Source organism: Aricia agestis, chromosome Z (genome assembly GCF_905147365.1).
Source record: "Aricia agestis chromosome Z, ilAriAges1.1, whole genome shotgun sequence".
In the NCBI taxonomy this organism is placed as follows: Eukaryota; Metazoa; Arthropoda; class Insecta; order Lepidoptera; family Lycaenidae; genus Aricia; species Aricia agestis.
In genome coordinates, this window is record NC_056428.1 from 7,779,967 (window position 1) to 7,805,437 (window position 25,471).

General features: G+C 39.6%; 1 protein-coding gene across 1 annotated transcript; it reads left to right on the top strand.

Annotated features, from left to right (window-relative positions):
* Positions 1-1,040: 1,040 nt before the first annotated feature.
* LOC121739521 (vacuolar protein sorting-associated protein 8 homolog) lies at positions 1,041-23,139 on the top strand. The gene is made up of 10 exons (XM_042132021.1): positions 1,041-1,122; positions 1,223-1,366; positions 1,549-1,728; positions 7,617-8,426; positions 8,986-9,317; positions 9,405-9,528; positions 17,693-17,846; positions 18,493-18,698; positions 21,300-21,461; positions 21,672-23,139. Exons 2-10 carry the CDS (start codon positions 1,277-1,279, stop codon positions 22,989-22,991), a joined length of 3,378 nt encoding a protein of 1,125 aa, XP_041987955.1. The 5' UTR covers positions 1,041-1,122; positions 1,223-1,276; the 3' UTR covers positions 22,992-23,139.
* The last annotated feature ends 2,332 nt before the right edge of the window (positions 23,140-25,471 follow it).

Genomic DNA, 25,471 nt, shown 5'->3' on the forward strand with positions numbered 1-25,471 from the left:
TAGTTGATAAAAAAAGACGAAGAAGAAGTTTAAAACTCAAAGTTCGATTTTCAGTTAGTGAAAATTATTTTGTAGCAACTCTTTCAAAAATTGTAAATTAGTGGATTAATTATTGAAAAACAAAAGGTAAGCTATTGTAAAATGTAAATATAACTGTAAATTGATAAATTGAAGCAAAACATAACTATGTCATACCGTGTTCTAATACAAAGTATGTCATAGTGATTATTTGCATATTTGTATAATAATTTACAACTTAAACTATAATAATATGAAAAAGATAGATTATTATTTCATGGAAAATATTATAATGTATCAATATGTATGCAGTTAATTTCGAAAATGTTGAAATGTGTTTATTGATTTATTGTAGTAATTAATTGCACGGGTCATTAACTATAATAATTTATGTATGGAAATGTAGTAAATGAAAAACTTTTCATTAATTTCAAATTTTTAGGTCCCTGTACTAGTTTGCAACATTTTAGTCTGCAGGCAATGGTTGTTAAGGAGATATTTTAAGGAGGAGGAGAAGGAAGGTATGTGATTATGAGAGGTGCGGCCACTAAGGGAAAATCCTCTGATCAAGTGAGGTGGTATACAGCTGGCCTGAGCCCACGCGATAGATTTCAGCTGTCGTATGTACAGGGTGTAACAAAACAAAGTAATAATACTTATGTGTGTATGTATAAAGATACGCGTCCACTGGATCGGAAGCGGAGCGTAAGCAGCGGACGGATTTGTTGCCTAAACCTTGTGGATTAAATTTGTTTTATTGTTTTGTGTTTATTTATTGAAATAAAACATTTATTTGAGCTCATTTCTTTTTTTTTTAATTTTTGGTATGTTTAGAGTGGAAGGTTTTGTACTTAAAAATTTTAACTTTAGTTTCAATTTAAAAAAATAATAAATGTTAATTTGTTTTCTTCTAAGTCCGACCTCTTGTTACATAGTATATGACATTCTCTTTGGGTCAAACGGTCGAAACTCGAACATGTTACCAAAGAGATTATAATCACTACGTTTTGATACAACTTACATGTCAAACCTCAAAACAATTTAAATACCTAATAAATTACTCTGTAAAAACAATTCTCCGGTTTGTCGCTAAAAATCCTATCCGTAATTTGCTTTGTTTTTACCTAGGTGTTTTGGTAAACCGGGGTTTTGACGTTACAGAAATCGTATACGGTACTATGTTATTAACGTGTGTGTAAATCAGAAGCCTGCCGTATCTAAGCAATTCTATACTTATACTAAAAACCATAGGATCACCATGGATTTATTGAAGGCACCGTCAATACAATCTCTCTTGGACTCGGATTTAGAATCAGTAGAAAGCCTACAATACGTTGAATTCGAAGAGGTAATTATGTTGTGTTAGGTGACACTTATCACCCAAAAGAATTAGAAATTTGTAATGTATGGCTTATTTTCCTTGCAACAGGGCTAAATTTACCATAACAATATTAAAATCTATGACTTATTATTCACAATACAATAATATAAATATAATTAAAGTTATAAATAAATTATATTCAATTTCAGTTGGATGAAGTAGAATATGCTTTACCTACAAGTGAAGCTCCTACATTAGCTGAAGTATTGTCTGCTGAAGAGGTGGACCTAGTAAAACCTGAGAAGGAATATGAGGAGCCAATGTCCACATCCTCCGCTCTACAAGTTGATTTTTTACAGGCTATATCTCAGCAACTGACTCAAGCTCAAGTGAGTACTAATTTATGTAAAAAAATTCAAAACCTACAAGTCAGTTTTTATTCTATGTGTCATTTTAATGGTTGTTGGGTTTAATGTGTAAAGTTGCCACATACATCATACAAAATAACTTGTGTGATTGGTGATAGGTAAATTGTTCTGCTGTGGGAAAACAACCACTAAAATGTCACGTGTATAATCTATTTGAATGTGGATTGGCACAAGCTATCAAATATTGGTGGATATAGGATTTTTGCATGACAGATCTTTTTTCTTGGCACAACCAAATTTTGCATATAAAATGATTAATTATAAAATCCTAGTGGAAATCAAAGTCCTCCTTCCAGCAAAGGAAACAGTCTGTGATGGCCAGATTACATCAAACAAATCTGCTTTCAATACAGATTTGTTCAGAAGAGAGAGAGAGACAAACATCATAGAAACGCAATACAGATTATGTATTGCAAACGGTGTTATAGATGTACTAGCTGTTGCCCGCGACTTTGTCCGCGTGGATTTTAGTTTATATTTGTTCCCGTACATCAATTGAGTCGTTTACGCGCAAATCAGTAAAGTATATAATTGTGTGGGAACCACACATTTTGCCGGGACAAAAAATATTCCTTGTCCCGGATTTAAATTAGTATCTCCAATCTCCATGCCAAATTTCATCAAAATAGATTAAATATTTTAGGCGAGAATCATTAAAGTTTATTGTGCGGGAACCGTATATTTTCTGAGATAAAAAGTATCCCTTGTCCTTTCCGAGACTGAAAGTATTGCCATACTAAATTTCATCAGAATAGATTGAATAGTTTAGGCGATAATCATAAAAGTTTATTGTGCGGGAACCGTACATTTTCCAGGACTAAATTAGTATTCCTTGTCCTTTCTCGAGACTCAAAGTATCTCCATACCAAACATCAAAATAGATTGAATAGTTTACGCGCAAATCATAAAAGTATATTGTGCAGTAACCATACATTTTTCCGGGGCAAAATGTATCCTATGTTCTTTTTCGGGGTGTTCTTTTTCAAAGTACCTTTTAAATACCAAATTTCATTCTTCTTCCAAAGATCCTTCACGTGGTCTACTTCTTATCTGTGCCAAATAACAGAAAAATTGCTCCAGTAGTCGATAATTTTTTAAATTGATAGAGCGTGTTTCAAATAATTTCCCCAGTTTTTTTCCACATTTTCCTCTATTTCTTCGCTCGTATTAGTCTTAGCGTGATAAAATATAGCCTATAGCTTTTCTCGATAAATGGGCATTGGGCTGTCTAACACTGAAAACATTTTTCAAATCAGACCAGTAGTTCCTGAGATTAGCACGTTCAAATTTAGCCCTTTCAAATAATTCCCCATTTTTTTCACATTTTCCTCTATTTCTTCGCTCCCGTTAGTCTTAGGGGGATATTAGCTTATCATATATATTGGATCCGAGATCATTGAGTCAATGATATTGGATAATGTAATATAGACATATGATTCATTTCTTCCTTGATCATAGATTTTTGACATTTGCTGAGAGATTGGATCCAATACGGTCATAGAAATAGGTGTTGCCAGTTATTTAATATAAAAAAGAGTTTTTAATTTCTTGTTCGTTAAGTAGTTCGTTAATATGTTTCAAATAATATGTGTAATTATTTTTCTAATTATATACTTGGATAATCTTGCTGAAATAACAAAAAACAAGCCATATTTAAAATGACGATGTCTTTTGACAAATCGAATTCTCTGAGATCTAGTAACCCTGACGTCAATACCTGTCAGCGTTAGCGATCTCCATTGGCTATTGAAACCACATATGACGTAAAATAGGATCAATGAAATATGATAATGTAATACGCAGATATGATCAAATGATCATATACAGTGTGTAACAAAAATAAGTGATAATATTTTAGGGTGTGTACGTGTTCCTTGTAGAGAGTTCACTGTGAAAGTAGCGTACTCTGAAAGACGATTTTTTTTTTCACTTTTGTATGGGCAAGGGCCCGAGCGTCACGAGTTTTCCCATACAAAAGTGAACAAATTTTTTGGTCTTTCAGCGCTGCTACTTTCACAGTGAACTCTCTACAAGGAACACATACACACCCTAAAGTATTATCACTTATTTTTGTTACATCCTTTATATTGGATCCTATATATGGTCATAGAAATGATCCAATATAAATGATAATGTAATACCCCCCTTAGCGTGATAAAATATAGCCTATTGCCTTTCTCGATAAATGGGCTATCTGACACTGAAATAATTTTTAACCTTTAACCACCTAGCGCATATAATTGTCACACAACCACCTGCCATATGTCTGTGGGACCCCGGCTATAAAACATACGATACTATAAATAAAAAGGGGGAGGCAAATATTAATTTAAAAAAATATATTTAGGCACTATTAAACCTTTTGTTTAAAAAATTAAAACTTGAATATCAACAACATTTTCCAAATAATAGAGCATATTTGGTACAATCTCGTGTTTTTGGCTTACTCACTAACACTTTCAGAAAATAATTAAAAAAAAAATGATTACGTGTTTTTTTATATAATTAAATTAACAAGTAATTTAAAAAAAAATAATAAAACTTATTATTGTTACTAATTCCACTAATTCTAAAAAATCGCAGGCTCCAAACTTTGAGCTTTTTATGGCCGTGAAGACAGATCTTGTCAGAGCATTCGAGGCAAATAGGAGCTTAGCATTCAAAACACATGTGTTGTGTTTAAGTTTTTTTAATACTCTTAAGTGGAACAGTTTTTAAGAATTGCCAATCACTCTTCATCAGTGTTTTTGGCAGCATGGGATATCTGCTGTAGGGTCAAGTTAATCTGAAGGATTCTTCATATCACGTTACAGTTTCACATTGCTTTCACAATGTGCCCTAAGCGATCCCGTAAACTGTTTAGCCAGTTTCTCCATAAACATGTAACTGCTTTCAACCTTTTGTCTATGTAGCTGCACAGATAAGTTCACTAGAATGCAATTTCAGGCAGGGCAGATGACCAACTAAAGTGATTTTTAACCGACTTCCAAAAAACGAGGAGGTTATATATTCGGCTGTGGCTTTTTTTTTTTTTTTTTTTGGCTAAATAATCATTCTTCCTAGGTCTAGATCGAATTTCCGCTAATTGGTACATCATCCTCAAATGAAAACTCTTGGTCACTTTCCGAAGGAATATTATACCTTTATGATGTATAGCTTCTTTGCACTGCAGCTGTTGGCTCTTCGCATTCGGAATCAGACGCTCCACTATGAACTATCTTTTAATACAATATGATTAATTTTGACCGGCTCCACATCGCTGCATTCGTCGTTCGGTATGTTTTCATCATTTGTCAGGCCTTGGTCCAACCAACGCTCAATAAGAACTTAATTAAGAGCCATTGTTTCCAAAACAATAAAAAAATTACAATCGAAAAAACTTACGTAACCTCCTTACAGGGGTCTTTCAGACCCCCGCGAGTCTTTATAAGATAAATGCATGCATGCCTAACCTCGTCGAGCCGTTGGGCGATAGCTAGGGGCGCAGGAAAAAGGTACAAAAGCCAACGAGTCGATACAACACTCCGGCGCAAAAATATTAACAAAAATAATATCTTTTGACAAATCGAATTCTCTGAGATCTAGTAACCCTGACGTCAATACCTGTCAGCGTTAGCGATCTCCATTGGCTATTGAAACCACATATGACGTAAAATAGGATCAATGAAATATGATAATGTAATACGCAGATATGATCAAATGATCATATACAGTGTGTAACAAAAATAAGTGATAATATTTTAGGGTGTGTACGTGTTCCTTGTAGAGAGTTCACTGTGAAAGTAGCGTACTCTGAAAGACGATTTTTTTTTTCACTTTTGTATGGGCAAGGGCCCGAGCGTCACGAGTTTTCCCATACAAAAGTGAACAAATTTTTTGGTCTTTCAGCGCTGCTACTTTCACAGTGAACTCTCTACAAGGAACACATACACACCCTAAAGTATTATCACTTATTTTTGTTACATCCTTTATATTGGATCCTATATATGGTCATAGAAATGATCCAATATAAATGATAATGTAATACCCCCCTTAGCGTGATAAAATATAGCCTATTGCCTTTCTCGATAAATGGGCTATCTGACACTGAAATAATTTTTAACCTTTAACCACCTAGCGCATATAATTGTCACACAACCACCTGCCATATGTCTGTGGGACCCCGGCTATAAAACATACGATACTATAAATAAAAAGGGGGAGGCAAATATTAATTTAAAAAAATATATTTAGGCACTATTAAACCTTTTGTTTAAAAAATTAAAACTTGAATATCAACAACATTTTCCAAATAATAGAGCATATTTGGTACAATCTCGTGTTTTTGGCTTACTCACTAACACTTTCAGAAAATAATTAAAAAAAAAATGATTACGTGTTTTTTTATATAATTAAATTAACAAGTAATTTAAAAAAAAAATAATAAAACTTATTATTGTTACTAATTCCACTAATTCTAAAAAATCGCAGGCTCCAAACTTTGAGCTTTTTATGGCCGTGAAGACAGATCTTGTCAGAGCATTCGAGGCAAATAGGAGCTTAGCATTCAAAACACATGTGTTGTGTTTAAGTTTTTTTAATACTCTTAAGTGGAACAGTTTTTAAGAATTGCCAATCACTCTTCATCAGTGTTTTTGGCAGCATGGGATATCTGCTGTAGGGTCAAGTTAATCTGAAGGATTCTTCATATCACGTTACAGTTTCACATTGCTTTCACAATGTGCCCTAAGCGATCCCGTAAACTGTTTAGCCAGTTTCTCCATAAACATGTAACTGCTTTCAACCTTTTGTCTATGTAGCTGCACAGATAAGTTCACTAGAATGCAATTTCAGGCAGGGCAGATGACCAACTAAAGTGATTTTTAACCGACTTCCAAAAAACGAGGAGGTTATATATTCGGCTGTGGCTTTTTTTTTTTTTTTTTTGGGCTAAATAATCATTCTTCCTAGGTCTAGATCGAATTTCCGCTAATTGGTACATCATCCTCAAATGAAAACTCTTGGTCACTTTCCGAAGGAATATTATACCTTTATGATGTATAGCTTCTTTGCACTGCAGCTGTTGGCTCTTCGCATTCGGAATCAGACGCTCCACTATGAACTATCTTTTAATACAATATGATTAATTTTGACCGGCTCCACATCGCTGCATTCGTCGTTCGGTATGTTTTCATCATTTGTCAGGCCTTGGTCCAAGCAACGCTCAATAAGAACTTAATTAAGAGCCATTGTTTCCAAAACAATAAAAAAATTACAATCGAAAAAACTTACGTAACCTCCTTACAGGGGTCTTTCAGACCCCCGCGAGTCTTTATAAGATAAATGCATGCATGCCTAACCTCGTCGAGCCGTTGGGCGATAGCTAGGGGCGCAGGAAAAAGGTACAAAAGCCAACGAGTCGATACAACACTCCGGCGCAAAAATATTAACAAAAATAATATCAGCGGGGTCTGTGAGACGGTGGTTAAGAGCTAAAATCGGACCAGTATCAGTAGTTCCTGAGATTAGTGCTCAGCGAAACACAGCGCAAGCGCTGTTTCACGCCGGTTTTCTGTGAGAACGTGGTATTTCTCTGGTCGAGCCGGCCCATTCGTGCCGAAGCATGGCTCTCCCACGTATAAATAATTTCTGCCACTTCAAATAATTTCTCCCATTTTTTCAACAGTTTCCTCTATTTCTTCGCTTCTATTAGTCTTAGCGCGATAAAATATAGCCTATATTTTTCAAATCGGACCAGTAGTTCCTGAGATTAGCGCGTTCAAACAAACAAACTCTTCCCAATTATAATATTAGTATAGTTAATAATATATTGTATAATGTAAAAATAATAGTGAACTAATTTGTTGCAGGAAAGATCATCAGCTGGTGTTGCCACTGCACTGAGTGTAGCTTCTAATGGACGGTTAACAGTGGGAACAGCACACGGACATCTACTCTCATTCCATGAACAAATATTGCGTTGGGTGTGTGACATGCATGGTGATAATGGTGCTGTCACCTGTCTGTCATATAATGAAGACAGCACGCGCCTGCTAGCAGGGTTCGCGCGCGGAAATGTTATACAGTACGAGAGTGTACGCGGGGTGGTACTCAGACGTGTCACTCTCGGCGGCGATACTTGGGGCACCCTGCGAGTCACGTGGGCCGGAACATCAGCATTAGCTCTAGACACCGGGGGCTCCGTTTGGCTTATAAAATTCTCGAGGCCCCTAGGGGTTCGATCTGCTAAAGTATCCTGTATATTTTCTGGATCTCGGGGAGAGGTGGTAGCCATGTCGGCTAGGGATGCGCGAGTACTGGCCCTGGCTACTCTCTCCAGGGTTATCATTGTAGCGGGCGGTAGAGCGGCGGGAATTCGTCTCGATGGACCTGCCGATGTTCTTCCAGTATTAGAGTGGTGTGCTTTAGATAACAAAGTGCTAGTTTCCGCTCGTGCGAGCACGATGCAATGGCTTATGGTTACTGTCAATGGATCGTCGATAAACATTCGACCTTTCCAACGCATGGAACTGAAGACGACACCCCTGTGGTTAGGGTGGCTCGGAGGGAGCTTGGCGATATTTGATTCTAATGAAAATCTTCGTTTGTGGGGGGATGAATATGACAAGCCTCTCGACTTGTCTCAAATAGAACCAGTGTACTCGTCTGCATTTTTCAAGGTATGAGCATTACTATATCTACTAACCTAATCATATGAATAATCTATATATTAATACGTGAGCCAAAAACTTTGTATCCCTTTTGACGAAAAATGGGGAAACGTATGTAAATGAAATTTTGCACAGTTAAAGTTTATATGGTGAAGGAGTGCATCGAGCTAATATTATTTAGAAATTATGCTTTTATCATACATTTTTTTAACAAATAAAACATTACACACACAACAACATACACACTAGGAAAAATGACAGATTTTTGAGTGACAAGCCTATACATATGAATTATACTCTTTATTTATGTGACAAATTGAAAATGGATTATAGTTTTTTTTTATTGAATCTTAGATACTATTAGACAATGCTTACACGGCCAGTCTGAGATCAGCTGAGTCCCAGAGACAAGAGTTGAAAAAAAATTATGAAATAAATATTTTTAGTCTTAATGTCGTTGAAACTAAGGTCGAATTTCGACCATTGGGCGATCTCTAGTTATTTTAAATTAACTATAAAATATTGACATACTTGTAGGCACAGTGTTATAAATTCTTGTACCTTTTAGGGCCATTGGACAGACGGGAGAGTATCGCGCGCTATGTGCAAGGCTGGGGAGAGTGCTCTAGGCGGTATTTGCGTGTCGGAGGGCGCTCTGTCCCTGCTCGGGCGTCGCGGCGTGCTAAGGGTAAAACCGCGTGATTTCGTCGCTCGAGCCCAGGCCTTCATCGCCGGGGGAAGATACCCGCAAGCGCTAAGGTTGCTCTGTTCCACCCAAGGCTCGGAAGCGAAGAAACTCGCCCTGGACTTCGTAGCGACTATCTGCGACAGACCACACGTACTGAGCAACAAGAACATAGCTGTGCAAGTTGTCAAATTGTGTTTCCAATATGATTTCAGGTTTATATTTTTAATTTTATGAATGCATGTTTTGTTTGGTTTTGTATATCTTTAAACGTTATAGATATACAATAATTCTTATTCCAGAGAGGAGCTGTGGAATAACTTGTGGGAGAATTGCTCGGGCGAGAAGGAGTTTGTGGAGGCGCTAGGGGAGGCGGTGGTACGGGGAGAGCTGTCCAACATGCCACCCTCACCTGATTATTCGCAGGTTACATTTTATAATATTTTAAAGACTAATAAAAGTCCAACCAGATCAGTTTCCATGGTGTTTCTTTATATTAGCAATAGAAAAAATGCACGTTTTTATGTATTTATATCGACGACTTCTGAGGCTCAGTTGGTAGCTCAAGGCGGGGGTCGCGGGTTCGAATCCCGCCGACGGAACAAAAAGTTTTCAAAGTTCCTGGGTCATGGGTGTGTATTAAATATATTGTGTATCATAAATCATAATATAATAAAAATCTTAAATATATGTAAGTATAGTATAAAAGTATTAAATATATTGCCGTTGTCTGGTATTCGTAACACAAGTCCTTCAGGTACTTAGCACGGGGCCAGACTGACGTGGTGTGAAGCGTGCATAGATATTATTATTTTTTAAATAAATCTATTTATTTATTTATTTAAATTGATACACCAACAACTTATTGATACAAAATTACATCATTTCTTTACAGTTATACTTATTCTAAAACAAAAGTTAATTACAGGTGTACACAGCATTCTCGATTAATATAGTTCTCAGTGCAGTTATCGATTTTTTTTATGATTCACATTAACATTAAGTAAATACAAAATTACAGTAATATCATTTAGGTTAGGTTGCACCAGAGGCGTGGTTAAAGTTAAAGTTTATCTAAAGTTATTTTTATAGTTAAATATGGCGTCTATAAATTATAATAATTAATTAATTATCTATAGTTTATTAGAGGTATTGTTTAATATTTTTACACGTCAACATAACAAAATTTAGTAAATGTCAATAGAATTCAGTTACCGTTTAAAATCATTAAATATTTATCACAATAAGACCCAATTTCACCAACATCTGTTTGTTAAATCCTAACAAGGCATTACTTAACGGACCTTGGAAAATTAAACAGACTGTTAAAGTACTTATGTCCCACACTAAAAAATTAACAGCGGATTAGTAAATGCAATGTTAATTAAGTGAACAACGAGTGAATAACATTCAATTCGTTCGTTCTTGTTATAAGGCGACGAAATTGCAATGTACAAGTTTAATATGACATGTTGGCTGCAATGTGTCATTTTCACCTTATTCGTATAATACGTCATCTGGTAGATAATGCGACCAAATTAAAATATCTCTGATCGTATACATTTGTTACACTACAATAGTTATTTTTAATTTACCAGGTTAATAATTATGATCTGTCAAAGTTGAAAACATGAATCATGACATGAACTTTTATTTACTTATTTCGGTTTGGTAATTTTGATACAAGTCAGTGTATTTGCAATATCAAGGAAAATCTGAGGGCTGAATTTTTGACAAAATGAAAATAAATAATTATGCATTACATGAAAAATAATAAATAATATGTAAGGATGTGGCGAAACATGGCGGAAACACTCGAAAGTAAAAACAGATTCTTTTATTGATATTGGATATTGTCTTTGACAGTTGTTGTTTTGACTATTATAACGGCCTGTTATATATTTAACGGACCTCCCCAGCAGGAATTAAAATTTAACACCGTGTTAGGCGATTTGACATTACATTAGCGTATGGTGGAACGCTCGATAGCTCTAACAGGCCGTTAACTAATTTAACAAGCCATTATTTATTTAACATTGCTTGATGAAACTGGGTCTAAATGTCCTTAGATTAAATTATAATAATAACATTATCACCACGGAATATATATTAGTAGTACCAAAAGATTTCACACTCGTGAAACCCGTTTAAAAAAATAACAGTTCATGCTACGATACTATAAAGTTCAAATTCCGACTGCGCAGTGATATTTGCCTACAATTATATTTGCCTACATGTGCGCTCTCTTTCTATCGCGTAAGAAGTACCCTTTCTGACGAAATCAAGATTGTCACCTTTTAGAAAATAAAATACTCTCTTTTAATTACTATGGCTACTAATAGCAAACTTTTTTATAGTAATAATCAAATTTTAGTAACCCAACGTATATTTTACAAAGACTTCTATTTAAACTGATGTAGACATGCCATACGCACCAAATATTCCGCCGTTCCAATAGAGCTAATTCACACCATTGCAGTCAGTGTTCACTGGGGCGCTGTACGCGATGATCGTATGCGAGTGTGTACGGTTAGCAAAGAAATTTTTAAAACAAACTTAGTTTAATTTTCAGATACTAAATGTAATCAAAGGGCAAAATGCTATCTTTTGTTATAAGATTTTGTAAAAAGTATAAAAATAAATCAAATAAATCTTCAGGAATTACCTTTCACAGATAACTATCATACTTGTTCACAATAGAAATAGATGAATAATTTTTACCTGACTACAGCAAAGCAAAAAGTAAGAGTTATGTGTCTCACAGGCTATGTATGTATGTATGTATGTATATGTTACCGTTAATTTGCGTAAGACAGTTAGAGTGAAGATTAACGCGGTATTCTGCAGATTATCTGGGTGAGTCAGTTAAAGTGCAAAAAATTGATTATATTCTTACATTACTAGATAATCTGCAGAATATCTAGGTAATCTGAAGACTACTGACCATGCATACGGTAAATTGCATAAAACAGGTTCTTGTTTGAATAAATAATATTACCTATTTAGTTGTAGGTATAGGGATTATTGAATTTAATTTTTAGGACCTTAACAAAGGAATAAAATATTAAAATTTAAGTAACTAAAATATTACTGCACTGATAAAATGTAACAGATCAATTAACTAGAAAAAAACCAACAATAAACAATTAAAAACAGTCTAATGTTAGCCATACACGCAACGGTCTACTGGATAGGTCTACCTGTGCTGGTATGCCTGCGCAAGTAAATCGGAATGTGTGTGGGAATAGACCTGTGCAGTTGCTTGGACCTGCGCAGTCGACCGGCGCAAAATCGAGAATCAATTCTTTCGAATGACACCTGCGCAGGCATACCTGCAGGTGACCTCTCCGGTAGACCGTAGCGTATGTGGTAGCCATAAGGTTAACATGCTTAAGTCAAAAATTTTTAGTACATAAACGAAGGAAAAGTTTGGCTTAGAATTTAGATTGTGAAAGAGTGACGTTAATGTGTTTTATATTAATTTCCTAAGATTGTTCTGGGTTTTTAATGTGTTTTATTTGTAGAATATTAACCATTAGATAATTATTATCATGCACAAGTGTAGGCCAGTAATACAACTTCCAAAAACGTGCCTTTTGTGTTTCCTCCTAAACTCCATCGGAAGTTTTAGTAAAGCGTCTACCAGTTTACTGAATCGACCGATTTGAGTCCTTGACTGCATTGACTTTTACTTTGACTTTGACTAGACTTTGGACTTTACCAAATAGAAAATCGATGCTAAAAATTGTTACAAGAACATAGTTTTCCCGCCACTTATTTGACACTGGCCATGGTTATATAGCCGAAGCGGTTTAATAAGAAAAATATAAACAAAGGATAAAATATTCAATATTAACTTCAATGTTGTTGTTGTTAATGTTACCCCACTGATAAAATATAACAGACGAACGTCGACGACGTCGAGAGCGAAGGAGCGTAACAAAAGTGTGTAGTTCACTGTCTTCCGCAATTCAACGATGTACCATTCGTTACTATGCAAACTAACTAGGTAAAGTACAAAAATTTGCTTTTTTGATTTAAATTTCGCACTTTACCGGATGGTATCAGGAAATCTGCAGATTACCTAGTTAATTTAAACATTAACGTATTCCGCATTCTAACGGTAACATAATATTATATACCTATACAATGCATTCGACCACCCTCCCGCTTCACACTGACCTCACTCGCGCACGCCCTTTGCAGATACTATTAAATACCAGTTAATTGGAAGTTGTAGTTTAAGTTTAATTTATATTATTTTAAAAAACAATAAACTTAATAACAAAAAAATCTTAATTTTTAATAGACTTTTTTGCAGTCAGTACTTGCGGGCGTTTGATCTTTCGGGGAGTTACGCTTGCGTTCGGTATGACCGAATGTCATAGGCCTGCATCCTTGTCACTCTTGTTACAAATAATATTGGCATCTCGCACTTGTTTACGTAGATATACTTTTAGTTTCTGTATGTGAGTAATGTTTTGAGTGTATTGTTTTAGGATTGCTTTTCAAATGACATTTCTTAGAGTACACCACTTCTACCTCAGTTTAAATAGAATTCTTTGATGTTTTATTATAGTTTTATATTCGATTATAGTGTAGGAGCTGGTCAGGAATTTTTTACAACTTAAACATAGTAACTTGTGTTTATTTATGTGTAGTATGCGGTTTGTTAGTAACAAATTGATTTATTTGCTATGTTTGTGTATTTTTTGTATTCTAAAGTCTTAAATTACTTTATTGAAATATTTCTTTGACTTTTTTCAATTGTTCATATTTATCAGATTAATAATGATTCTGTCACAGCAGTTAAATCTGTACGTAGATATATGCGACGAAAAAATCTTGCGCACGCGTCACCGCTCGCTTGTGAGTCCCTTGTGATCTGCCTCTTTAATGGGGTACTTACAGTTCTTAACCTAAACGCGCGAGTGGGACAGGCCTGTTATCACGCACATATCATTTAGGGGAAATGTCAAAAATTGAGTGACAATTCACTAAGTTTTAGATAATACTAAAAATTTATGAAACCTAGCTAATACACGATAAATTAAATTAATATTAAATATAACCACATCAATATGTAAATTACTCATAATATTATTACTAGGGCCCGGATTTATATGTAAATACAATTGACATAAGAAGCTATATGGACACGAAATGACCACGAAAGACGCCTGCCAAAATGACGCCTGAAAAAATATCGATATCGATATGAAGTTTTTTTATTCAGTGACGTCTCTAGTAAAATCCGCCATTCTAGTCCACAAATTTTGAATTCAAAGACCTATTAGGTCAGTTAATCAGTTAAAATGAGAGGGCGATGTGTAAACTATCTACAAACTAACTACTAAGGTTGGGTTGCACCAGAGGCGTGGTTAAAGTTCAAGATAAAGTTACGGTTATAGTTAAGACAAATTTAACTTCTTTTTCTTTTTAAATTATGGCTCCTTTGTGAATCGCCAATGTCAGAGTGTGTTGGAGTAGACTCTGCTATTAAAGATGGCGTTATGAACAAACAAGGGTACGGTGAATCTATGAATTATGTACGGTGTCTGTTGAAAAATCTACAACCTATTTCTTTCATGCATGAAATTTCTTCTTCTTCTTCTTAATGGCTGACTCGGTGAGTTGCCAGTGTCAGAGTTTTTTTGAAAAGACTTTCTTTAGCTTTATCCTTAACTTTGCCCGGAGAAATTGACAGATGACAGCTGATCTAACAAGGTTATAAATAAAAGAGTGTGTAATGTGTCGAGCTAGCGACCGGTCGTGCTTCGCGTTACACACGCAGCAAAAGTAATATTTTTGCGAATCGCGCGGCACGTTGCCGCTGCACGTGACCATGGCGCTCGTGGCCAACGAGTTGCTGGCGTTTATCCAGCACGCCATCGACACTATAGACGAAGTCAGCATCATGCAGATCTGCAAGTCCTCCTTCTCCAGCGAGGAGATTTGCAAGGGCAAGCAGCTGCTGTACGAGACGCTCGGACAGAGCGCGAACATGCCGTCGCGCCGAAGAGACGGGACGGAAAGGAGCGTGCAGGACATCATCTCCCTGCTGAAGCAGACGGATCCTGACAAGTTGCCGGCTTTTGTGGCAAAGGACCTGCACAAGCTGCCGCCCGTCACGCTGGACCACGTCGACGTCGTCAGCCTACTGAAGGACATCAAGTTCCTGAAGGAGGAGCTGGCCGGAGTTCGATATAGATTGCAGGCATCAGAGTCTACGATCAGTGACTTACGTATTGAATTATCGCAATTAAAAAGTGGTAATTCAATATGTAGGTCACCTGATGCCGCTTACGTCACTATACGTCGAGGCGCGCAAGCGAGCACGTTTAGCCCGTCAGCATTATCAGCGGACGGGCCAACGAACACCGCTGCTGCCGCCCCCGCCTGCGTTCCCCTCCCGGTTGCGCCGACGCCGAGTCCACAGGCGACTCAGCAAAACTTTGCGACTGTTGCTGGTCGCCCCGCACCTCCCCCGCGGGCGAAAACTAATGGGGATAATGAGAGCCGGAAGGCTCCGAAGAGTCGCGAGACTAAGGAGAGCCTCCAGGCCTCTGATGCCCGAAATAAATGATTTGATTTGATAAATGCAAGCGCTGCTGGTATAGGAGAACTGTCAAAAATGGAGTTCTGGCCGATGGATGTAGTCTATCGGAGGTTCCGGGGGAGACTCCGGAACGAAGCGAGTCACGTCGCCGGCAAAACGTGACAGTGTTAGTTTTTAAGAATATATATAAAATATGTATGTTAGTTTTAAGGTATTTATTATATAATTGATACTAGCTATTTGACCGAGCAAAGCTGGGTATTCGATAAAAAACTAATAAAATGACATTTTCTAAAAATGATTCCTAGCTAGATCGATTTATCGCCCCCGAAAATCGGATCGGAATCGGCTCCAACGACTTTCATGAAATTTATATACAAGAATTGCTCGTTTAAAGATATAAGATGAATGTTAGATTTAAGGTATTTGTTATATGGGCCTCTAATGCCCGAAATAAATTATTTGATTTGATAAATGCAAGCGCTGCTGGTATAGGAGAACTGTCAAAAATGGCGTTAAATATGGCGTCTTGATGGCGTCCATTTTTAACCCCCCACAAAAAAGAGGGGTGTTATTAACTTTAACTAAAGATTTGACATTTTGCATTGTAGTTAAAGTTAAAGCCAAAGTTTAATTTACAGTTAAAGTTAGTTGGTGCAACCCAGTCTAAAACTTAGCTACTAAATTTTGTTGCGAAAGAAAAATGTAACTTGAATCGCAAATAAAGTCATTTTTCAAAAGAAATTCGATATTTATTGGAATTTTTTATGCATGTACTGCATTTTTAACAGACTCTAAAAAAGCAGATTTCTCAATTCGACCGTATAATTAATGCTTTTTAGGGTTCCGTAGCCAAATGGCAAAAAACGGAACCCTTATAGATTCGTCATGTCTGTCTGTCTGTCTGTCCGTTCATCCGTATGTCACAGCCACTTTCCTTCGAAAATATTAACTAGTCTGTAAACCGCAATAAGATTTTGATACAAAAATGGAAAAATTATTAAAAATTTTAGTGGTCCCCATAGATACAACTGAAACAAAAAACATTTTTTTCATCTAGCCTATGCAATTGGGGTGTATCTATGGATAGGTCTTCAAAAATCATATTGAGGTTTCTCATGTCATTTTTTTCTAACCTGAATAGTTTGCGAGAGAAACTCTTCCAAAGTGGTAAAATGGGTGTCCCCCCCCCCTCTAACTTCTAAAGTTGTAGTAGTAAATGATAAGTCTAAAAATAATATATGATGTACATTACTATAAAAACTACCAACGAAAATTGGTTTGAACGATATCTAGCAAGTAGTTTTTTTATACGTCGTAAATGGTAAACCTTAAACCAACAACAAAAACATTTTTTCATCTAACCTATGCATGTGGGGTATCTATGGATAGGTCTTTAAAAATCATATTGAAGTTTCTTATATAATGTTTTTGTAACCTGAATAGTTTGCGAGAGAGACTCTTCCAAAGTAGAAAAATTTGTGTCCCCCCCCCCCCCCTCTAACTTCTAAAGTAGGGGCATGATAAGTCTAAAAATAATATATGATGTACATTACTATAAAAACTACCAACGAAAATTGGTTTGAACGAGATCTAGCAAGTAGTTTTTTTTTATACTTCATAAATGGTTAACCTTAAATTAATCTTTATTTAATCAACTGAAATATAAAAATAAATCAAAAACCTTTTAATTTCATTAAAATAAACCTTATTACCGCTTTTTTATATTGCGATAACGTCGTCAATTATGAACCGATTTAGGTGATTATTTTTCGTTGTAAAAAAGACATTTAATAGTTGGTCCCATGATGAGGAAACACTGTTTGAAATCAGCTTTTTTATTAAAATGAAATCTTGATATAGGTACCTACTATCAGAGAAGTTGATTCATAGGCAGATTGCAGACCTAAGTACTTTGCCGACAGTTCATGACTAACTTTGAATTGACACAATCCGACCAAATGGCGTAGGTCCGTCAACTGCCAATGAATCAATTTCTTCGATGATATCATCTCAAGAAATATGACACAGGCGTTGATCGAGCGTCTGGGTGAGTGCGAGCCGGAGCTGGTGGAGCGCGTGGTTGCGTCGCTGCCGCTGACAGCGCTCGACCCGCACCGCGCCAGCGTCTACACGCGAGAGCGCGGCCTGTGGCGTGGCGTCGGCGCCATCGCTGCAGCACTCGGTTACTCACTTTACATTTTACACCAGCTGCCTTACCACTGAACCAGGGGCCATACCACGAAACCGTTTTGAGTCTCAAACAATCGACCGAGAGTCCGAGAATGCCACGTCCTACTCTTAACAAACGTGAAATGACGTTGTTAGAGCGGGACGTGGCATTCTCGTTCGATTGTTTGAGTCTCAAAACCAGGGACCCGTAAGGGTTACTGACGCCTGTGTGCAAAAAAATGATTTTGGCGTCCCTTTAGGCAAATTTGTTTGGGACCTTGGTTTTGGCGCCCCTAAAGATGGCATTTTGGCGCCCGTGTGCATTGCACACATTGCACATATGGTAGCGGGGGCCCTGCTCAAAACGGTTCCGTAGTAAGTAGGCCTCCTGAGTCCTTATACGATTTTGATTTACAAGTCTGATTAGTTTCATATTGAACCGCAGCACGATCGTGCGCTAGTATATATTATATCGAAAGTAGCAAAAGCTTTGATATGGAGCTGATTCGATTCTGATCCTATGTCCTTTCCGGGGACTCAAAGTATCTCCATACAAAATTTCAGCAAAATCGGTTCAGCGGTTTGGGCGTGAAGATGTAACAGACAGACAGATAGACACACACTTTCGTATTTATAATATTAGTATGGATGTTGTGCAGACGGCAGCGCGGGCGCGATGCGAACTTTAATGTGTCACGTGGTGCCGGGATGCGGCGGCGGCGCGGCGTGTACGTGCGCGGGCGGCGCGCTACTCTTGACGGCAGCAGACGCTCTGGCGGGCCGCGCCGCCGCCGGGCGCCCGCTGCCGCCGCACGCCAGGCCCTCCGCGCGGCACGACGCCCTACACGCACTGCTCAATGAACAGGTACTGTTGAGAGTGAGAGCCCTAGCACGCAGCGACTTTGTGATTTGACGATGCAATCGCGCGTTTAGCGACCGCGCGCGTGACACAAAGTTAATCCAATTCCAGTGTCGCGAAACCGATGCACGCAGGGTGAAACCGTAAATTTTTACATAATATTATGTATGTAATTTCAAGTCACTAGTGTGAAGTGTCGCAGTGTAAATTCGGCTTTACGGGTGTGGTTTCGTAAAATGTCTAAACCCTACTCCTATCTGCAAAATTTTAAGTTTATAGGTGTTATAGTGGGACCCTAAACGATCACCAAATAATTTATTTGACAATAAGATTGAAAGGCAGACGCGTTTAATATACAATACGTGATATTGTGCCATAAAATTGATCGTCTAGGGCAGTGTTTTTTAAACTTGTAGGTCGCGACCCCCTGGGTGGTCGCCAAAGGTGAAAGGACTATTTTAGTAAAAATAATAAAGATTAAAAATACATTAATTTAACAGAAGGAAATCTTAAAAAAAATACATAGATACATTATAAAAAAGCCAATGGGGGGCCGTGAAATATTTTGTCACGTCCGCGTCAGGGGGTCGCGTCATAAATAAGCTTGATAAACACTGGTCTAGGGGCCCCGCGCATTGTTCAGTAACTATGCGGGCCCCTAGACCAGTGTTTTTCAATCTTATTTATTACGCGACCCCTCATATCTCAGTAGATTTCGTGATTCACCAGTGAATTTGATTATTAACAATGATGAAAACTCAAAGCAGATATTATGTTACTACCGCGCGCGTTGTGAAGATTCATGGGCTTGCAGATTGTTTTGTAGGCTAAATTATAATAAAACTCGGTGGAGAAAATAATCACGTTGCACTTTTATTATCTCATAAGCGGAAGAGAACAAACATTTGACAAAGACAAAGGATCTTGTACCACAGATAATTTCTTAATTTTTATATTTATTGAAGTCTACACTTCACACGACCAATTGGGCCGTCTGTTATTTAGTCTGCATCGAGCGCAGTCACGAACGTGCTGCGTCTTGTCTTACCTAAATAAATTGAAAATGACGTCGTGCGTGTATCGAAAATGTACCAATTATGACTCGAAAGTAAACAAAACACATGGAATCTCTTACCACATGTCTTGATTGCAATAATCAAGACACCTCAATTATTTACATTTTCAATTATTTTTTCCAACAATCTGGAAAAAATCGAACTTTCGTCATAGCTCAGGCGAAGAAAGAGACAGCGATACGATTCGACGTTTAAAAATAGAACTGTCTCTTTTATGTACATACTTAAATGGTTTTTCGTATCTTTTGTTTCACTTATCTGTCAAATTTGTCAATGTTTGCAATTTTGAATTTGAAAATTGTTCGGAAGAGGTTTAAGCCCGAAAATAGTATGGACGTAACATATCTGTAAGTAGAATATCATTGGTTAGTGGTAAAGGTGGGTTTAGACCAAGCGAGCGAATGCTTATTCTAGTAAAGCTCTTTTGATGTAAACAAACAACGAGCATTCTTTCGTTGTTCTAGTGAACTCCGCCACGTGTTCGGCGGTAATTAGGTAGAATGCTCTAAGAATGCTCGCTCATTTAGTGTAACCGACGCAAGAGCGCTCAAGCAGTTGCCTAGGCCCTAGAGCGTTCTTTCGTGTTCGGACGTGCTCGTTCTTCGAGGCGGTCTCTTCAAAGGGATTCTAGTGTTTTTGAAATTTTCTACTTTTTGGCGGGTTTTTTCGTTTATATTAAATTCGTCACCCACCAACGTTTCTTCCTTCTTTTCTTTTTCATTATTTGCGTTATAATAATAAAATATGCAGCGATTGAAATGTAAATGATCGATATGTCGTAACAAATTATAGTTTACACGTGAATGTTCTTGTGCAGTTCAGAGTTCTTGCTCTATGTTCTTTTGGTGTAAACCCACCTTAATAAAAATACATTCCTGAGTGAATACGAGGTCTGCTTGTCTTAATCTGGCATAATATTGTTACGTGCTAGGGTTCGAAGGATTTGGAGAGAAAGACCTGCTGACTCTCTTGAAGACTTTATTCACTAAGTCCAGGTCACACAAACACACACTAGGTCACAACACTTAGCACTAAGTCCAAACACTAATCACTAGGTCCAATCACTAAGCACTATCACTGTCCTAGGTCGTAGCCAAGTCGTAGGTTTCACTGGTTCACTCACTGGACCACTTGTGTTCACTCCGAAATCGCCTTGATGATCGCTCGAACCAAACTGAACTGCCGGGCCTGCCTGCGGCTTTTTATATGGCGAGACGAATTCCAGAAAGTTCCCGATTCACGTAAACAAGTAAACAACCGTGGGAACTTTCTAGGAGGCTCGAGCATGTACCACAATAAAAGTAAACACGTAAACAAAATAAACCGGTAAACACGTAAACAAAATGTTGAACTTTTCTAGAAGGTTCGAGTATGTACTTGCGCACCTCATGCCATCTAGTATTGAGTAGGGGATTTATGCTGCGTGTGCTCCCTCGGTAAGTTTCGCTGGTTTGTCGCTAGATGGCACCACGTGTCCGTATACCATGTACCGTAACAATATTATGGTGACCGAGTCACGTGATGTACGCAGGATGGTCAGTCTCCACTGCGCGTATTGGTGTCGCACGACGCGGCGTCTGCGGTGCGGCTGCTGGAGCAGTGTGCGCGCGACCCGCCCTTCGCCGGCCCGCTCGGCAAGCAGAACCGCCTGCGCGTGGCGCGCGCGCTCCTCGCCTACATGCCCGACGTTGCGGTCAGTTTTGACTTTTGGTCTTTTTTCGCCATCTTTCAAAACTTTCAGTTATTATTTATCGTGGGTATCGCAGACAATAGATTTTCAATTGTTATACGGCAGCCGGGTGCCGCTCGGGGATTGATGGGTTAAAACGTTACTCGTTCAGAACTTTTCTCCATACAATCGATCACAAAAAAATACGCATAATATTTAACCCCGGCTCTGCAGGATATGGAACGGAGGATGGAAATATTAGAGTTCATCTGTGGGCAGCTACACGCGGGCGCGCTGCCGCTGGACTCGGAGCTCATGGCGGCGGTGCGGGAGTGGGCGGGGGGCACGGGCGGCGAGCGGGCCGAGCGTGCCTGGCTGGGCGTGCTGGATCGCGTGCGACACCGCGACCTCGCCGCCCTGCCCGCCCTGCGCACCGCCCTGCCGCGCCCCCGGGTGATGTGGCATCTCGACGCCATGCTCGACCGCCACGAGGACGCCGTGAGGGAGTTCTTCGAGATCGACGACCCCTCCCCCCGGGACGTCGACGAGCTCTTCGAGTACTTGGAGTCGAAGATCGACGTGAGCGACCCCGCCGCCGTCCTCCTCGACCGCCTACCGGACCTCGTGCGGCTGCGGCCGGCGGCGGCGGCGGCGCTGGTGGACGACCGCGCCGCCGCCGCCCTCCCCGCCGCCATGGCCGCGCTGCCCGCCGACCTGCAGGTCGAGTTCGGCCGGCGCCTGCTCGAGGCGGGTCGCCTGCGCGGGGAGGCGGCCGCGGCGTTCCTGCGCGCGCTCTGCTCGACTCGGCCGGCCGAGGTCGCCGACTTCCTGAGGGAGAACGTCGGCGCGATCCGACCCGAGGACGCCCTCGCGACTGTCCGCGAGCTGGGAGCGCGGGACGCCGAGCCCGTCTGCCTGGAGGCCTGCGGTGACCCCGCCGGCGCCCTTCGGGTTGCGCTCGAGCTGGCGGCGCAGGCCGGGGCGGAGGCTCGCGCCCGGTACGCGGCTGAGGCGAGCGAACTATGCGCGCGCGCCGCGCCGGCGCTGCCCCGCGCCGCCGCGGCCGAGATGTGGACGAGCCTGCTGCGCGCGCTGGACGCGGTGCCGGCGGCGCTGCTGCTCGAGGCTGTCACCTACCTGCCGCCGGAGGAGCTGGCGGCGCGCACCTGCGGCTCGGCGCGCGCGGCCCTCTGCGTTCTGGCAGGCGCGCGGGCGGGGCGCGACGCGTGGGCGGGCGCGGCGCGTCTGGGCGGGCGCGAGCTGCACGAGAGGCTGCGGCGCGCGCTGGCGGCGGGCCGGCGGGGTGCGGCGGTGAGAGGCGTGTGCTCGGCGTGCGGGCGGGCGCTGAGTGCGGGTGCGACGCGGACGCTGCACTGCGCGCGCGCGGTGCACGCGGGCTGCGACGCGGCAGCGGTGTGCGCGTGCGGCGTGCGCGTGCCCGCCACGACGGTGCCGCTGCCGCAGCTGCCGCGTCGTCCGCCGTCCCCGCAGCTCTCGGATTACAACCTACTGTTGGTGGCCCCGCCTCGACCCGATCTCGAGGGTGTCGTATGAGCCTAAATCTAGTTAAGGCGTTGATTCGAAGTGACTGACCTTTTCTGATAAAAATATACAGTGAATAATTATAGAAAATCTGCTAGTCTTTGTTTGACACATTAGAAAATTTACGTAACAGAATAATGAATATTGAGACGGCAGACCATAAATATAATGTGAATTAATAAAATTGAATATAATACGCTGCGTAAATATCTTTATTAAAAGGAGGATAATATTAGGTTGGGGAAAAAGTTTCTTCGCATTTTATATCAAAATTCAAAAGGTTATTTTATAAAGTTTATTTACAATTGAGTAAAGTATATAGGTGCCATTTGTTCGATAACTTTTTGCCATCTTGTTGGTAGAGATATGATCCTATTGTGATGTCAACCTGACATTGCCTAAGGAATTTTGCAGCGACCGAAACAGGTGGAAATCTGAAGGTGCAAGATCAGGACTATACGGCGGATGCAATTAACACCTCCCAGCCAAACACACGTAATTTTTGCTGAGTGGCTCATGGTGAAAAGCCACACCCCTTCTGTTGAATAATTCTTGCTTTTAATCTCATCAGTTGTTCGCAGTACAGTTCAGAATCGATGGTCCTGTCTAGCGGTAACAGCTCATAATGAATAATGCCCTTCCAATCCCACCACACACACGTTACACACATGTATCACCTTGTTGCGAGTTAACCCGGGTTTCGCCACAGTCTGTGAAGCCGGAACGGCCTTTGACCACGATCTTTTTCGCACGTTCTTGTCGTACGTGATCCACTTTTCATCGCCAGTTATTAGCTTCTTCAAAAATGGTTCGGTTTCATTAGGTACGTCGATAAAAATCACAAATGAGTACACGGTTCATTAGGTTTCGAGCTTTTTTTGTGTACCCAGCTTTTTTCAAATGCGCCAAAACCGTTTTGTGGTAAGTTCCAGTTCTTCAGCTACATCTTAACTACTAATATGCCGATGTTGCTCCACTTTTAAAAAAATGGCATCAGTAAATTTGTCCGTAACAGGGCGACCAGAGCGAAGTGCATCTTTGATACTTATCAAAATTTCCGGATTTAAAACGCTTAAACCAAATTTGCGCTACTCACAGATACTGCATTAGGTCCATAAAGTATAGTTTACACAGAGCCAATAATCTCGGCGCCAGTCCTGCAGAAACCAGTACTGGCCTGGCCCCTTTTGTCTTAAGACAAAGCCATCGTTTCATAAAAAAATAAGGAGTTAACGGCAAAGTCTGTTGAAAAAGAAATGCTTTAAGGAATATCTGCGAACTATTTAGTATTAACAGAAGAGTCGATTGAAATATTAGAAAAAATGAAAACTAAACTTTTTTTTAAATATTCATTCCGGCACGAAGTTGTTCTAGTCGCGCATTTGTTTATTTTTGCATGAATCATAACGCTTATTCCACAAGCATTCGAGCTTAAGTTGTATAATTTTTAAAGGTATCCTCTTCGTTGAATTTTCTCAGCATTTTGTCCTAGAAATTCCAAACACATGCATACCGTACAGACGTTCGCCGGTGACTGGCGAGATGCGTCTACACATGTCCGCAACACTGGCGCGGGGGTCGAGGGGTATGCGGGCGGAGGTCTTTTTTTTTATATATATATAATTTCCTGCTGCTTTTTAATTGAGGCAATATTGTATCTTTTTCAAATCCTTGTTACTTTGAATTCCAAATTTGTCTCCGTGCCCTTTTTTTTTTAATTTTTTTTTCTTTACACCCTCGACCCATTCTCCTTAGCTATAACTCTATATACTTCTTCAGCGTATTCCATGAATCGTCTTCTCTTTTTATCGTTGTCTAGGATCGTTCTAATAGTTTCTTCTTTTATTTCAATACCAAGTCTTTGCTCACAGTCGAAGCGTTTCTGACTAAATCTTTGACATTCAGTAAGTATGTGGGTAGGTACTTAATTGTTTGCGGAGTTTCTTCGTCGCAGGAGCAAAAAGGGCTATCAGTTATTTTAAATCTATGCAGATAGCTCTTTATACCACCATGGCCTGTATAAATTTGAGTTCTTACGTTGGAGGTGGCGTCTGACCGTAGAATCTTGTATGCTCTAGTGAGGATTGGGAATATCGATATTGTGTACTTTCCCTTGTCAGATTGAGTATATCTTGCCTGCCTGCGTTTCTTGCGTAAGATATTGGAAAACTGTCATATATAGGAATCAGTTCATTGCTTAGGGCTCCTTCCTTGACAAGTTCATTCCCTAGTATACTGTTGTGTGCCTTGACCCAGTAAAATCTTATATGCTGGTTGCATCGCTTTATTTCCTTGATATTTTCGTGTATTTTATATACTATGGGGTGTTCCGTCTTTGAGTTGGATATTTCTTCTAGGGATGATCTAGAGTCGCTGTAGATTGAGCTGTTTAGGTCTTTTTCATGTATAATAATTTCAGTGGCCTTAAAGAATGCTAGCAATTACCAAAAGCAAAACGAGAGTGTTGTTACCAACAGCTTTAGTGAGAATTA

What these genes read in the sequence shown, in the direction of transcription:
- LOC121739521 (XM_042132021.1), top strand. Translation starts at nt 1,277, where the DNA reads ATGGATTTATTGAAGGCACCGTCAATACAATCTCTCTTGGACTCGGAT. An exon ending in ACTCGTCTGCATTTTTCAAG is followed by an intron (nt 8,427 to 8,985) that starts GTATGAGCATTA and finishes TGTACCTTTTAG; the next exon opens with GGCCATTGGACAGACGGGAG. An exon ending in TGTTTCCAATATGATTTCAG is followed by an intron (nt 9,318 to 9,404) that starts GTTTATATTTTT and finishes TTCTTATTCCAG; the next exon opens with AGAGGAGCTGTGGAATAACT.